The sequence below is a fragment of the Rhipicephalus sanguineus genome, chromosome 1, assembly GCF_013339695.2.
Source record: "Rhipicephalus sanguineus isolate Rsan-2018 chromosome 1, BIME_Rsan_1.4, whole genome shotgun sequence".
NCBI lineage: Eukaryota > Metazoa > Arthropoda > Arachnida > Ixodida > Ixodidae > Rhipicephalus > Rhipicephalus sanguineus.
In genome coordinates this window covers 189,100,655-189,114,399 of record NC_051176.1, presented here as the reverse complement: position 1 = coordinate 189,114,399, position 13,745 = coordinate 189,100,655, and the positions used below count along the sequence as shown (strand labels likewise).

Here is a 13,745-nt window from a genome sequence, read left to right as displayed (position 1 = left end):
CGCTTTTTTTTTGTTACACGTTTCTTTGTAAAACTGTCACTTCCGTGCTTTTGCTGCTATATTTCTGCTTAATCTATGCGTTTGATAAAAAATAGCAGAGAGAAAAGTTAATGAAATTATTTAGTGTTACCAATGATGCTGTGATGTGGACTTCAAGAAGCGCAAAGTAACAGTGCATTCTGCACAATAAGGAGATCACTGACCAAAAGTATCCCTCTCACCTTAAAAGGAAAGAAGATGAATTTAAAGGGCTCGTTTTTCTTTGTTAGAGACAATGTTAATGGTAACTAACAGACAATAATGCCAAGGAAAGTAGATGTTATCTGTAGTAATAGGATATACATGTGAAAAAAGTAAAGTGTACGAAAAGATAACAGGGGCTGAACCTGCGACCTTCGAATAACGCGTCCGATGCTCTACCACTGAGCTACGGCGGCGGTCATCCTCCCGTCCACTTTATGGGGTATATATGTGCATTTAAAACGGCAAGTTATCTTTTCGTCCACTTTACTTTCTTCACATTTGTATCCGATTTAATACAAATAACATCCCCTCTACTTTCCTTGGCATTATTGTCTGTTAGTTATCATTAATGTTGTGTCTAACAAAGAAAAACTAGCTCTTGAAAGCCATCTTCTTTCCTTCATTCATAGCGAGGATCTCGTTCTAGCAGACTTGATGCCTTCAGGTAGTATGCGAAGAATTATTGGTCAGCTGGCAGCTCGTAAAAAGATCACGTGCTACGTGACGCCTACAGGCAGAAGAAAAGAGTGTTCCACACTCGCCGCCATGGCTTCGATGGGCGCCTACTAACACTCCTACGTTTAAAAATGCACATATATACGCCATAAAGTGGGCGGGAGGATGACCGCCGCCGTAGCTCAGTGGTAGAGCATCGGACGCGTTATCCGAAGGACGCAGGTTCAGTTCCTGTTGGCGGCAAGTTATCTTGTCGTCCATTTTACTTTCTTCACACTTATAACCTAATTACTACATATAACATTCCCTGTACTTTCCTTGGCATTATTGTCTGTTAGTTATCATTAATATCGCACTTTAGAGCATTTATCTACAGATCGCAGTATACCTGGGCCCATTTGCAAAGCTCTTTCTTAAACGTTGCATGCCATTGGCCGGTCGCCTTCGCTTGTATGACCGACACGAGGATAACACGACGATTACAAGCAGTCTTGGTGTAGGAGCTTCTTTTGTGAATGCCGACTCTGCTCTTTTGCTCAGATGTGGCTGGTGCTTTGCGTCTGGGTGGCAGTGGCCATTCTAGCCAGCGGCTCCAGCGCCGTCGTGGCGAAGCCCTGTAGACCCGCCTACTGGAACACGCGCAACGGTGTCGTTCACACTGCTTGCCAGCCACGCAATCGCAACTGCACCATACTCTTACGGGGTCTGTCGAACCGCGAGAAGAAGGACTTTCTGCGGCGCCACAACAAACTACGCAGCCTTATAGCCATGGGCCGGCTCAAGGGCTTCAAGCCGGCGGCGAACATGTACGAACTGGTGAGCCCATTGCGGACAGAAATCAAGGTTGGCGGTGAGAATAGAAACTGTTCCCTTGCGTATAGCGAAGCTAAGAAAACACAAGTGAACAGAAACGGCGTAATTGGCTGATGTTGCCGGAAGCGAAGCTCGGGCGCAAAAAGTAACACGCGGGGTTTTGACATACCGCCTCGTTGACATCCGCTGGAGAATACACAGTTCCAACGCAGCGCACCAATGATAACGTCACCATGCAACGACGCCAAGCACTCTTACATAGCCGAGCTTTCTCTTTGGCCTAAGTATGCGGTGTCTATAGAGGACATGCAAAAGCTCGTTTCACTCGAAGAGGGGCGCAGAGAAAGGTTCGCGTGCAGCGGCGAACACATGGGTCAACTGTATATATATATATATATATATATGGTAGCCGTCTCCGTTTACTTTTACACCGGCAAACGTCGGCGAGTCTAGCTCCATGTAATATTCTCTTAGCTATCACTTGCAATGCTTCACGCTTTGCATCGACCTGCGCAGTTTTCTTAGGAGCGTTGTTTCTGAAAAAGATTGTTTTGCTGCAGCTACGCGCCAACGCGCCCAGCAGTGCCAGTAAGAGCAAAGGGCAAGGATCTGGCTACCTGAACTTTCTTTATAAGAAAAAAGAGAAAACAAGCTGCATGAACAGCGACCAGAAACGAGCGGGTTCCGAAGCTGCGTACTTGCAGGTGCGATTAAGTGTTTGGTCAAGCTGTAAAGGATTAATACGTCTCATGGTAATAAATGGTGTAAATGAACATTTGCTTCAGTGCTGTACTACAACCGCAATGTGTTCAGATTTGAGCTGTTACTCAAGAATAAGTTCTGGAGTTTTTCGCGCTGAAGCCGTGATCTGATTATGGAGCGTGCCATAGTTGGGGACTGCGGATGCATTACGAATGCTTTCGGGGGCGGGTTGACGTGTACTTTAGTCTACTTACACTAGCTTTGTATTTCGCTACCACTGGCGCCAAGTGACGCAGAGGCGCAGGAGGCCGTGGACGTGCCGGTCAGGCAGTTCGGCCGTTTCATAGCTCTGTGCATACGGCAGCTACTGTCACATCCACGCTACTACAAGCCATTTATAGGTTGAATTAATCGAGATCGGTTGACTTCGTCACGATGGAGAGCATGGAATATTCGAAAGCAAGCCTTCTTTGCGCGCATTACGGCAAGATGGTGCCACTGTTCCTTGCTTTTGCTGTTCCTTTTTTATTTTCAGACGCAGCTAAGTCAAGCAACAAAGTGGTCCGAGCTAGCAAATAAAAGTCAATTTTTAAATGTGTCCAGGTTTGGCGTGATGGCTGGGAAGCACGTATCCAAAGTCTACGCCGACTGTCATCTCTAGGAAAGGCATGCGACGGTGTGTTGCGACCGACGATGCTGTTATGACAGCCTTCAACGCAGCAGTATAGCAAGGCATTTCCTTCCGCCGCGACGAATGCTTTAAAACTGAAGACCCACCGCGGGAAAGCATGTGTCATACAAAGCGATAAATTTCCCCGACGTTTCAGACGTAAGGTGCCCCAAAAGTAAAACGGAGCACGCGAGCTGTGGCCAAACGGGGCGAAATTAAAGTCCCTCAATATATCCGGGGACTTTAGGCGAAACTGCATGCCAGCGCGCTCTATCAGAAGATGCGCAGCAGATAGCGAGAGTGCGTCGGCATATCCGGCTGATCCATCCCAATATTCTGATGCTCGCCTTATCACCGGCTCGAGCGAAAGCCGCACTGCTACCATCACTGCTCGTCAGGGAACGCTTTCAACGCTCTAGGCATTTCTCGCCAGCGTCGCGACAAAATATTCGGAGACATGCGCTTTCTGTATAGCCAAGAATGCCACCCCTTTCGCCCCCTGTCGAGCAGTTATTGTGGTAGCGCGGCTTCGCTCCAGCCGGCGATAGGGCGAGCATCAGAATATCGGGACGGGTCAGCCGGATATGCCGACGCACTCTCGCTATCTGCTGCGCATCTTCGATGTAGCTTCGCCCCGTTTGGCCACAGCTCGCGTGCTCCGTTTTACTTTTGGAACAGCTGTACGTCAATTGCAAGCGAGTAGCGCCGACAGCAATGAAGGCACTGCGGCCCCCGTGGCTGCTGCGGCCGCGCGCTCGCGGGGTGTGATGACGTGTTGCAGCTGCTACCGGCAGCCTCTAGGCACAACCGAAAATCGCTGAAAAAAAGATGTTTATCGTCCTTTTTTATTGCGATAGCAATTATATGGAAAGTCTCGGCTGGAAAATGTCCGTCCCCGTCGCCGTCATTCACCGTATATGTATAAGTATGTATATATATAGAAAGGTCACAATAAGAAATTCTTTCCGACGCGCGGTATCGAACGGGCGACCTCTCGCTTTGCAGCCCGCCGCGTTAGACGTTAGGCCACGACAGCATCGTCTCTCAGCCTGCTAACGGCGAGCTATTTATATACACTATGAAATTCAGCATGCTTTCTTGGTGGCCACATAGATGGCGCGACGTGCGCGCGTGTTGCGCGCTTTAAAGATCGTCGCCCCGCCCCTGCGAACGCCGTTGCTGTTGGCTCTACAGGGCGACGTTGCTTTCGTGCGCTTATCTCAAGGAAAGAAGGGGCGGCCGGTGGGGTGCTTCGCTTCGCTCGCTGCAGGGGCCGCGTTTGCGAAAGGAGCGCGCTGTTCAAACAGAAATAAGTAACAACTGTGACAATTAGTTCGCGCTCGTCTTGTGTGTACCTGTTCGTTTGTTTCGTGCGTCCTGCTTTTTTTTTCAAATCGCTTTGTTGCATTGGTATTTTTAGTAGTTATCTTGTTCTGCCACAAAAGACCGTCCGCAAAGTTATCGTTCCGTATCTCTTTAAAGCGACCAGGAAAAATTGTATTTTGGAAAGCGTTGCGATTATTGCGATTATATAACTGCTTGCAGGTGTTGCAAGGTCTATCCAAATAGGTCGCGAAGCTTCGGGCGAAAAGCGGTTCAGATCCTATTGTCAGCGACATCAGCATGGGGAGTTATGGGAGTAGCGATTGAAGCGCGACTAGGTGTTGTGGGAACAAACACTAATAACAAAAAACCTAATTTCATTCAACAACAAAATAATATTTATATTTTATGACCGAGATTTATTTCAGAATAACATTTATTTAGATCCAGTGTACAAAGAATTCATGAAAATGTATATGCATTATCAAAAATCTTCTTATTAGCGCCCTCTAAAGAATGACACATGCCATTGCTCTGCGACGCAGTCCTTGTAGTGTTCGGAAAGGCGCGCGTAAAGTTCGTCCTGCGGCGACACACCCCCTCAGGTGTGCTGGTGTTTCGCACTTGCATGCGTGCTGTGAATTATTGTGGTGAGAATTTGATTTTTGTGTGCGCGAAGTTGCGATGTGCGTTTCATCATTGGTGAACGTGTTGGCTACGGTGTTCAACGGACAACGGCACGAGGCGGCTAACATTTCACGCCGAACGCTTTCCTCGGTACTAGCGGAAACGATGTGGTGTTCCAAGGATGCAATAGCAACACGCGTACGCCTGGCGAGCCCTCTCTTCTAGATAAGACACCGGGGCAACGGTTCGGAGTAGTGTGCTTGCTGGATTTTCATGGATCAGTATTCCTGCTGCCCGGTTTCCTTCGTGAACATGCGGTGCCTACTATATTTCCGGTTATCGGTGAGCAGATCGCTAAGTTATCTGTCGCGCTACGATCGCTGCAATTCGCATGTCTTGACACGTTACACGTAAGGTTAATTTATCGGAACAAAAGGCAAAACATAGTGCACGTAGTGTACGCACCTTTTGTACTTATGACATTCCCTTACAAAAATACATTTAGACAGTCTATAGACTGTCTAGAAATGGGTTTTGACAGTCTATAGACTGCCTAAATAAATTTTTGTAAGGGTTTGTTGCTCATTGTGTAGGGTGTGTTAAATTGCTTTATTGTGACCATTGAATAAAACTGAAATATCATTATTTTGGCGTGACCAGGCGTCATTTCTTCTCGTTAGAACTGAAGCACGCATGCAATGCGCTCTTTAAGTCCCCTGCGCATGTGCGAAGCAAATAAGCAACGCTGCAAATATGAGATGTACGCTGCTGCCTACGTTATTCACGCTGTGGAAGATCACACGAACGCAGAATAAAAGCTCAGAGAATAAAGTTTCCTGGTAAAACCAAGGCGAATTCCACGACGGTACACTTAAACACGGCTGTTTATTCACGGGTCGATACTAGTTTAGCTAGCGTTGGCTTCAAGCGCATTCGCCAAGGGCTTGCCGGCTCGCTGTAGCGCGAGTCCTTAGTGATCAGGGGCCTAGGAAAAATATTTTGAGGTCAAATTTCGCGCTAGTGCCAACAAAATGACGTCACTTTTTTACCGGATATTGCGTCACATCCGCTTTATTTTTTGTTCCGCCGGAAGTGTTCCCTCCTCACACAGATGGCGCCAAGCCCCATGAGCAGCTGATGAGCAGCCATTTTCTGAACGTATGGGCTTCTATGGAAGCTTCGCTACCATTTACATTTACCTTGGGTGTTGTATGGGTGGCTAATCGTGGCTGGTAGCCCGTGTATTGCAGGCGACAAGCAATAGATGGGGTCGCGGGTTGCGGCGTCATAAACTGCAGATCCACATGGTGGTAATTGCTTGTATATGACATATTTCCGCAGCTTACGCTCAGGAAGGCAGAGGGCAGGGAGGTTGACCAGAAAATGATCTAGTTGGCTTCTGCTTTAGACGTATTTGTTCTCATACAGTTTTTAAACGCAGTTCTTATGTCGATCAACATTGTCACGTTTGAAACCATATTTCATACTGGAAGCACTTGAAAACGTTCTTTTTTTTTCTCTGCTGATTGAGTTGCAGAGGGCTTCGTACATTGTTGTTGATACGCTGCTCGCAGGTGTGGGACGACGAATTGGCCGAAGTGGCGCAGGCCTTGGCCGATCAGTGTGGCGACATGATGCATGATAATGCGAATGGCAGGTTCACACGTGAGTTTCTGTCGCACTCAGTTTGATGGTAAATTCATTTTACTCTGGGTAGAGTACTGAGCGTGTTCGCCCGCGTGCAAATATTTTGAAAGACTTTCGTACAACTTAACTGCAACTTCTCCAGTACGGTGGAGGAAGTATGCACTTAGGAGTAGGGGTAGATCAAGTGCTATAACCACTTCTCCAAGTTCGCCGAACACTGTAATAAATCACTACAAAATGGGTCGGATGGGTGCCTTCCTGGATGACTGTATTGCCCGGACAGAGTAGAATGATGCAGGGCAGGAAGGAAGGGTAAATCACTGTGGGAATGCGGTGGGTGTGGGGCGAGAGATGAATCTAGAAAGAATTTCAGCCGGCTCTCGTTATCGGTGCATTATGCCGCGAAAAAAAAAAAGGCCGGTCTCGAGGAACAAGAACTGCAGGCCTTCATATCGGCTAATTGAAGCCGACAAAAAGCAACCCGGAAGCGAATGCGCGCTCTTTGAAAACTGAAGTGGCACTTGAAGAAAGACGATGGCGCTATCTTCTGCAACCCTTGCGGGAGCATGGCTCAGTGTCAGCTCTTGGAAGCATCTTTGCTTTAACGGTCAAGTATACGGAGGTAAAAGATAAGGCAGGAAAATACGATTAGAAAAGCCTTCGGCTGGCTACCTTACGAAGAGGGAAGGAAAAAGGAGGAATATAAACATGACAAAAGAAGAAAGAGAGCGCAAACGTGGTGTTACGGCAGCGCCTTCACGGAGTGGCCCATCCTCCAGTCGTCGCAATGCGTTAGAGAGTGTGATTTTCGTTTATATTAGAACAGTGACACATAAGTGGTCGGTGTTCTCTTCGTGGCCTTACGCATCACATGCGGTTATACTCCAATTAGGTGTTTCACTTATTATTTTTTTTTTGCTGGAGATAGTATAAGGAAATTTTGGTGCATATATACGGCGTCGCCTACTCCTTGCCACTGGAACAGGTGGTACGTGCGCATACAACATGCAGTTTCTGTATCATGCAACAGAGAACACCGTTATGTTAAAAAAAACAAAAAAAAAACTATCAATCTTATAATGGAAACAATAATATACCCTTATAACGATAGTCTGAAATGTACAGATGGTAATCCAGCATACGGTAACGTAGAAATCAAAATACCCCAGCACATAACATTGCACAGTGACATTGAAAGTAACACAAAACAATGTCAAGGAAAATAATATCATGTATACACGCCGATGTTAAAATAAAGAAAGGAACGTTAAAAATGTTGACAACTCTCGGCAATGCCAGTGTCCCGAAGAATGTTTTTATTTGCTGTTAAGGTGCGCGTTTAATTGCTTTTGTTGGTCACGGACCCAATAATTTCGTGAAACTGACTGGTATATGGTCTAATGTCGTGTAAGGCCTCGTGAAAGTAAGTTCAAACCGCAGCCGACACAAAATGCACGTCGCACGTGCCCCGTGCTGAGGTCGGAATTTCAGCGAAAGATTTTCGTGTAGTTTGACGACCCTTGTATACGGGGCGTTCCACACTGCCAGAGAGAGTCTGCGTGCCAAGTGGTGAATGTGCCTCGCTTAGAGAGTGGAAAAGAAATGCAGTGGCATTTTTCGTCTGACATTCGAGCGGTGATTGCTTCCAGTGAATCCAAAATGACCAAGCATCTCTTAGCAAGACATTTTTATTTCCGTGGTTGTGAAATCCTACGATTTTATTTAACGGGTTGGCATATCGGAAAACTGAGTGCATACCCCGTAAAGCCGAGTTTGAAGCCCAAGAACCGGCCCATTTAGCATGACTCCCCGCTTCTGCGGAATCCTCGGTGACCCTCTGTCGAATGGTAGGAGGGTATACACTGCCGAGTTCCAACCTAGATGATCTGCGCCGGCTGGTATTGAGGGCTGTACAAGGATAAATAGCTGAAGTCGTTTTTAATTGAACAGCCCTCCCCATTGCCTCTTTAAAATATTCTCGCTCTCGCTCTGTGCAAATCAACGCAAGCCCCCAACGCTGAGTCACGAGATAGCTACCGAACGCGTGTCCTCGGAACGAGCGCGAGCTGAAGCAGAGGAACGTAGCCTTTAGCTACGTATCAGACTTGCCGGTTTGCAACCAGCCAGAGCTGGGAAAAGTCACAATGGGCCATCGCGTTGAGCATGTGCCTCGTGGGAGAAGCTTTGAAAGTGTGTGGTAGACTGTCCCTTCAAGACTATTTAGATTAGAGTACTGTAAAGATAGCCTTGCTACAGCGTTTTCGCTTCACGGCAGAAGGACATCGCGAGCGTTTCCGCTCCTCCATACCCGAGGACGGAGAGACAGCTACGCAGTACGCAGCCAGGATCAAAGAGTACTTCGATAGGTGGATCGAACTATCAGAGGTTCTTTAAACGTTCGAAGGCCTGGTCGAACTGCTGGTTAAGGAGCAGTTTTTAGAAAACTGCAATAAGAAATTAGTCACGTTTATACGCGAGCGAGAGAGAGAGTGCAGCACATTGCGTGCGGCTACGAAAGCATGCTGTGTTTGGAATCTTAGTGTTATTGTTTTTTGTTGGTTAGCCACCGACTCGTCATAACTCTCTATATAGTGTAGGGGAGTCATCACTACAGCCGTGTGGGTCGTTGCAGTAGATCTCGCATAGGAAGTGCAAAGCAAGTTGAGTGGAGATTATGGTAGGCAGGCCTTTTTCCAGAACCCCGGAATCCTTTAGGTGTACTTGAGAACAGCTCAAACACAATGGAAGAAACAATGGCCTGACTGCAGGTGCGTATCCTGACGTAAGCGAAGCGCAATGTGGGCACAGTTGCGCTGAATGTCGTGCACAACCTTTCTGTTGGAAGAATTGCTGTAGACGATGGGAAGCGGGTTCCAGCGCAGTGCCTGACGTGAACGCGCATTGTTAAAACTCCATTGTGCGTCGCGAGTACGTAGCCTTGAGCGACTATAGTTTCATGCCATTGACACGTTCCCCAGTTAGTCAAGACATATGTAGAGCTCCTGTTTGAAGAATTTGATTAGCACGCAGGTTAGTTCTGCAATTGTCGGATACGACGAGTGGAATCTACCACACGAATCAAACGACAAGAGTCTGACAGCTTTACAACACCCTGTAAAGTTGTAACATAAAAATATGTACTACTATTTTGGTGTTCTCAGCAAGAAGCCTATGCGTATGGTATATAGGCTAGGGCTCCGTGTTTTCGGTTTTATCCGAAAAAATCCGATAAACATTCGCCGATAAAATTTTTGACAATTCGGATTTATCCGATAAACTCCGATTTCAAGAGCCAATATGACCTGATTTCATTCTTTATCGAAAGAGCAAGCTCTAAGCGCTCATTGATACATCTGGGTTGACCGATTTAAAGTTTACCGCGCGTAGCTCTATTAGGCGATGTAGCTGTAGTGTGTTCCGACTCAGCTTCCTATACATGCAGAAGCTTCACAAGGACTTGCAATTCTCCAACCCCGAATTCAAGGCGCCTCACTTCAAAGATCCGTGCCACCTACTCAACAACGCTCTGGAGGATGGAATCAGGACGAGCTCGTTTAACGTAGTTCACGATTTTGCTGTGCACTTTCCTGCCCTGTTGAAGTCGTCGCGGGAGCTGCGCCGTAAGCTTGGTCTTGTGTGCTTGGCTATGAGCATGTCCATCAAGTCGCTGAAAACCATATGTCCGTCGAGGTGGTTCTCTTTTTATGAAACTCTAGAAGATATTGTCACGGGGTCGTGACGTCGACGAAGACAGCAGTCAGCACGTCCGAGATGAAACTGTTTATTTGGCCGAACTTGTGGCCGGGAAACTGATAGTCAAACTACAGCAATACACGCTGTACAATAATAGCGGCGAACGGGGCGTCGACCGTCGATCAACTGACAAGCAGTCAAGCGCGTCGGCTTTTATACAGGCGCTATCGAACTTTCCAGCGATATCGCTGTTGGCGGCGTTATCTCTCGACAAAGCTGGAACATTCTCGTGCGGCGCGTAATCTTAACGGATTGTTCCAAAACAATCGCGAAGCTTCCTACACATCACGGCGAGGCTTGCGCAGCGCGTTGCCCACAGTCTTTGTGGGTGAAGCTTCAACGCATGAAATAAAAGACTCGCGGCAATGCCCCCCTCTGAAAAAGCATCGTCCCGATGCTTAAAAACAGAACATGAATACATGCAATACTAAAGAAAACAAATAAAGAAAGCAAACATTAGAGTCCTCAGGTGCGTTAACGAGCATAGTACGGTTTAAGGCGCACCACATGTACGACCTCGGGTCGAGCTCGGCGCCTCTGAGAGTTCGTGATGCCGTCGGGGACAACCTCGTAGTCGAGTGCGCCGTGACGTCGAAGTACCTTGTACGGTCCGAAGTATCGTCGAAGAAGCTTCTCGCTCAGTCCGCGTCGTCGTATTGGCGTCCAGACCCAGACACGGTCGCCGGGCTGGTATTCCACGAATCGTCGTCGAAGATTGTAGCGACGGCTGTCGGTGTGCTGCTGGGTCTTGATACGCAGGCGGGCGAGCTGTCGTGCTTCTTCGGCGCGCTGTAGGTAGGTGGTCACGTCGATGTTTTCCTCGTCGGTCACGTTTGGTAACATGGCGTCGAGAGTCGTTGCCGGGCTCCGTCCGTAGACCAACTTGTATGGCGTCGTCTGCGTCGTTTCCTGTACGGCCGTGTTGTACGCGAAGGTCACGTACGGAAGGATGGCATCCCACGTCTTGTGTTCGACGTCGACGTACATGGCCAACATGTCGGCGATGGTCTTATTTAGACGCTCGGTGAGGCCGTTGGTCTGTGGGTGGTACGCGGTGGTCCGGCGGTGGCTTGTGTGGCTGTATTCCAAGATCGCCTGAGTTAGGTCAGCCGTAAACGCCGTACCTCTGTCGGTGATGAGAACCTCTGGGGCGCCGTGTCGAAGGACGATGCTCTCAACGAAGAACTTGGCTACCTCAGTGGCACTGCCTTTGGGCAGGGCTTTTGTTTCGGTGTAGCGGGTGAGGTAGTCGGTGGCCACGACGATCCATTTATTTCCACAGGTCGACGTTGGGAACGGCCCCAGGAGGTCCATCCCGATCTGCTGGAATGGTCGCCGAGGAGGCTCGATCGGCTGAAGGAAGCCTGCTGGTCTTGTGGGCGGTGTCTTTCGTCGCTGACAGTCTCTGCACGTCCTTACGTAGCGAGTGACGTCGGCGGCAAGGCGCGGCCAGTAGTACTTTTCCTGTACTCGTGCGAGCGTGCGGGAAAGTCCGAGGTGTCCAGCCGTCGGGTCGTCGTGCAGGGCATGCAGGATTTCTGGTCGCAGTCCTGAAGGTATAACGACAAGGTAGCTGGCTCGGGCAGGAGAGAAGTTCTTCTTTACGAGGACGTTGTTTTTCAAGGAAAATGATGCCAACCCTCGCCTGAATACTTTTGGGACAACGATGGTCCTGCCCTCCAGGTATTCAACTAGACTCTTCAGCTCCGGGTCGGCTCGCTGTTGTTCGGAAGTCGTCGGTACTTATGGCTCCCAAGAAGCTGTCATCATCGTGGTCGTCGGGCGGTGGTGGGTCGACGGGGGCACGAGACAAGCAGTCGGCGTCGGAGTGTTTCTTTCCGGATTTGTAAACGACGGTAATGTCGAATTCTTGAAGTCGTAGGCTCCACCGTGCGAGCCGACCTGAAGGGTCCTTCAAGTTAGCTAGCCAACACAATGCATGGTGGTCGCTCACAACTTTGAAGGGCCTGCCGTAGAGGTAGGGGCGAAACTTGGATGTAGCCCAGATGATCGCTAGGCACTCCTCTTCCGTTGTGGAATAGTTTGTTTCTGCCTTTGATAGCGACCGGCTAGCATAACTGATGACCCTTTCCTGCCCGGCAGTCTTCTGCACAAGGACTGCGCCGAGTCCTACGCTGCTTGTGTCGGTGTGGATTTCCGTATCGGCGTATTCATCGAAATGCGCTAGTATCGGAGGCATCTGAAGGCGTCGTTTCAGTTCTTCAAATGCTTCGATTTGCGCCGTTTCCCACTTGAATGGCACGTCGGTCTTCGTGAGGTGAGTTAGCGGCTCGGCGATTCGTGAAAATTCCTTGACGAAGCGCCTGTAGTAGGCGCACAAGCCGAGAAAACGGCGCACGGATTTGGTGTCGCTGGGTGGCGGGAAGGCAGCGATGGCAGCTGTTTTCCGCGGGTCTGGACGAACACCATCCCTGCTGATAACGTGACCCAAAAACAAGAGCTCCTCGTACGCGAAGCGGCACTTTTCAGGCTTCAAAGTGAGGCCGGAGGTCTTGATTGTTTCAAGTACAGCTCCAAGGCGCCGGAGGTGTTCGTCGAAGCTTGAGGCAAACACAACGACGTCGTCCAAGTACACGAGGCACGTCTGCCACTTCAAGCCAGCCAGCACTGTGTCCATAACACGTTGGAATGTCGCAGGTGCCGAACAAAGACCGAAGGGCATGACCTTGAACTCGAAGAGGCCGTCTGGTGTTATAAAGGCCGTCTTTTCTCGGTCTCTCTCGTCGACTTCGATTTGCCAGTAGCCGGTCTTGAGGTCCATCGACGAAAAGTACTTCGCGTTGTGGAGTCGATCCAGGGCGTCGTCTATCCGTGGAAGAGGGTACACGTCCTTCTTCGTGATTTTGTTCAGGCGACGATAATCGACGCAGAAACGTAGGGTTCCATCCTTCTTCCTCACTAACACTACGGGAGACGCCCACGGACTCTTGGACGGCTGGATGATGTCATCGCGTAGCATTTCGTCGACTTGCTTCTTAACGGCGTCCCTTTCTCGCGTCGAAACCCGGTAGGGACTCTGACGGAGTGGTCGAGCATTTTCTTCCGTTATGATACGGTGTTTAGCAAGGGGCGTTTGCCGGACCCGTGATGACGACGAGAAACAGTCCTTATATTTCTTCAGAAGGCATTGGAGCTGTTGGTGTTGGCGGGCGGGAAGGCTTGGGTTTACGTCGAAGGATGGCTCAGGCATTGCGGTTGTCGTTGTAGCTTCGTCAGAATCTGAAAAGGCAAACGCATCGCTGACAGCCAAGATTTCTTCGATGAACGCAATCGTCGTGCCCCTGCTCAGGTGTCTGTATTCTTGGCTGAAATTCGTTAGCATCACGCTTCCTTTCCCTTCATACAGCCGAGCAATGCCTCTTGCGACGCAAATGTCACGGTCTAGCAGCAAACCCTGATCGCTCTCGATGACACCTTCGATGCATTCAGCCGTTTCGGTGCCGACGGGAATTATGATGCTGGATCTAGGAGGAATGGTGACTTGATCCTC

General features: G+C 49.0%; 1 protein-coding gene across 1 annotated transcript in view; it reads left to right on the top strand.

The window, feature by feature from the left end:
- Positions 1–13,745, top strand: part of LOC119403994 (CRISP/Allergen/PR-1) — a 60,849-nt gene that overhangs the window by 1,870 nt on the left and 45,234 nt on the right. Inside the window, exons 2-3 of the mRNA XM_037670628.2 lie at positions 1,240–1,515; positions 6,409–6,499. Of these exons, the coding sequence (XP_037526556.1) occupies positions 1,240–1,515; positions 6,409–6,499 (367 nt within the window). The remainder of the gene's footprint in view (positions 1–1,239; positions 1,516–6,408; positions 6,500–13,745) is intronic.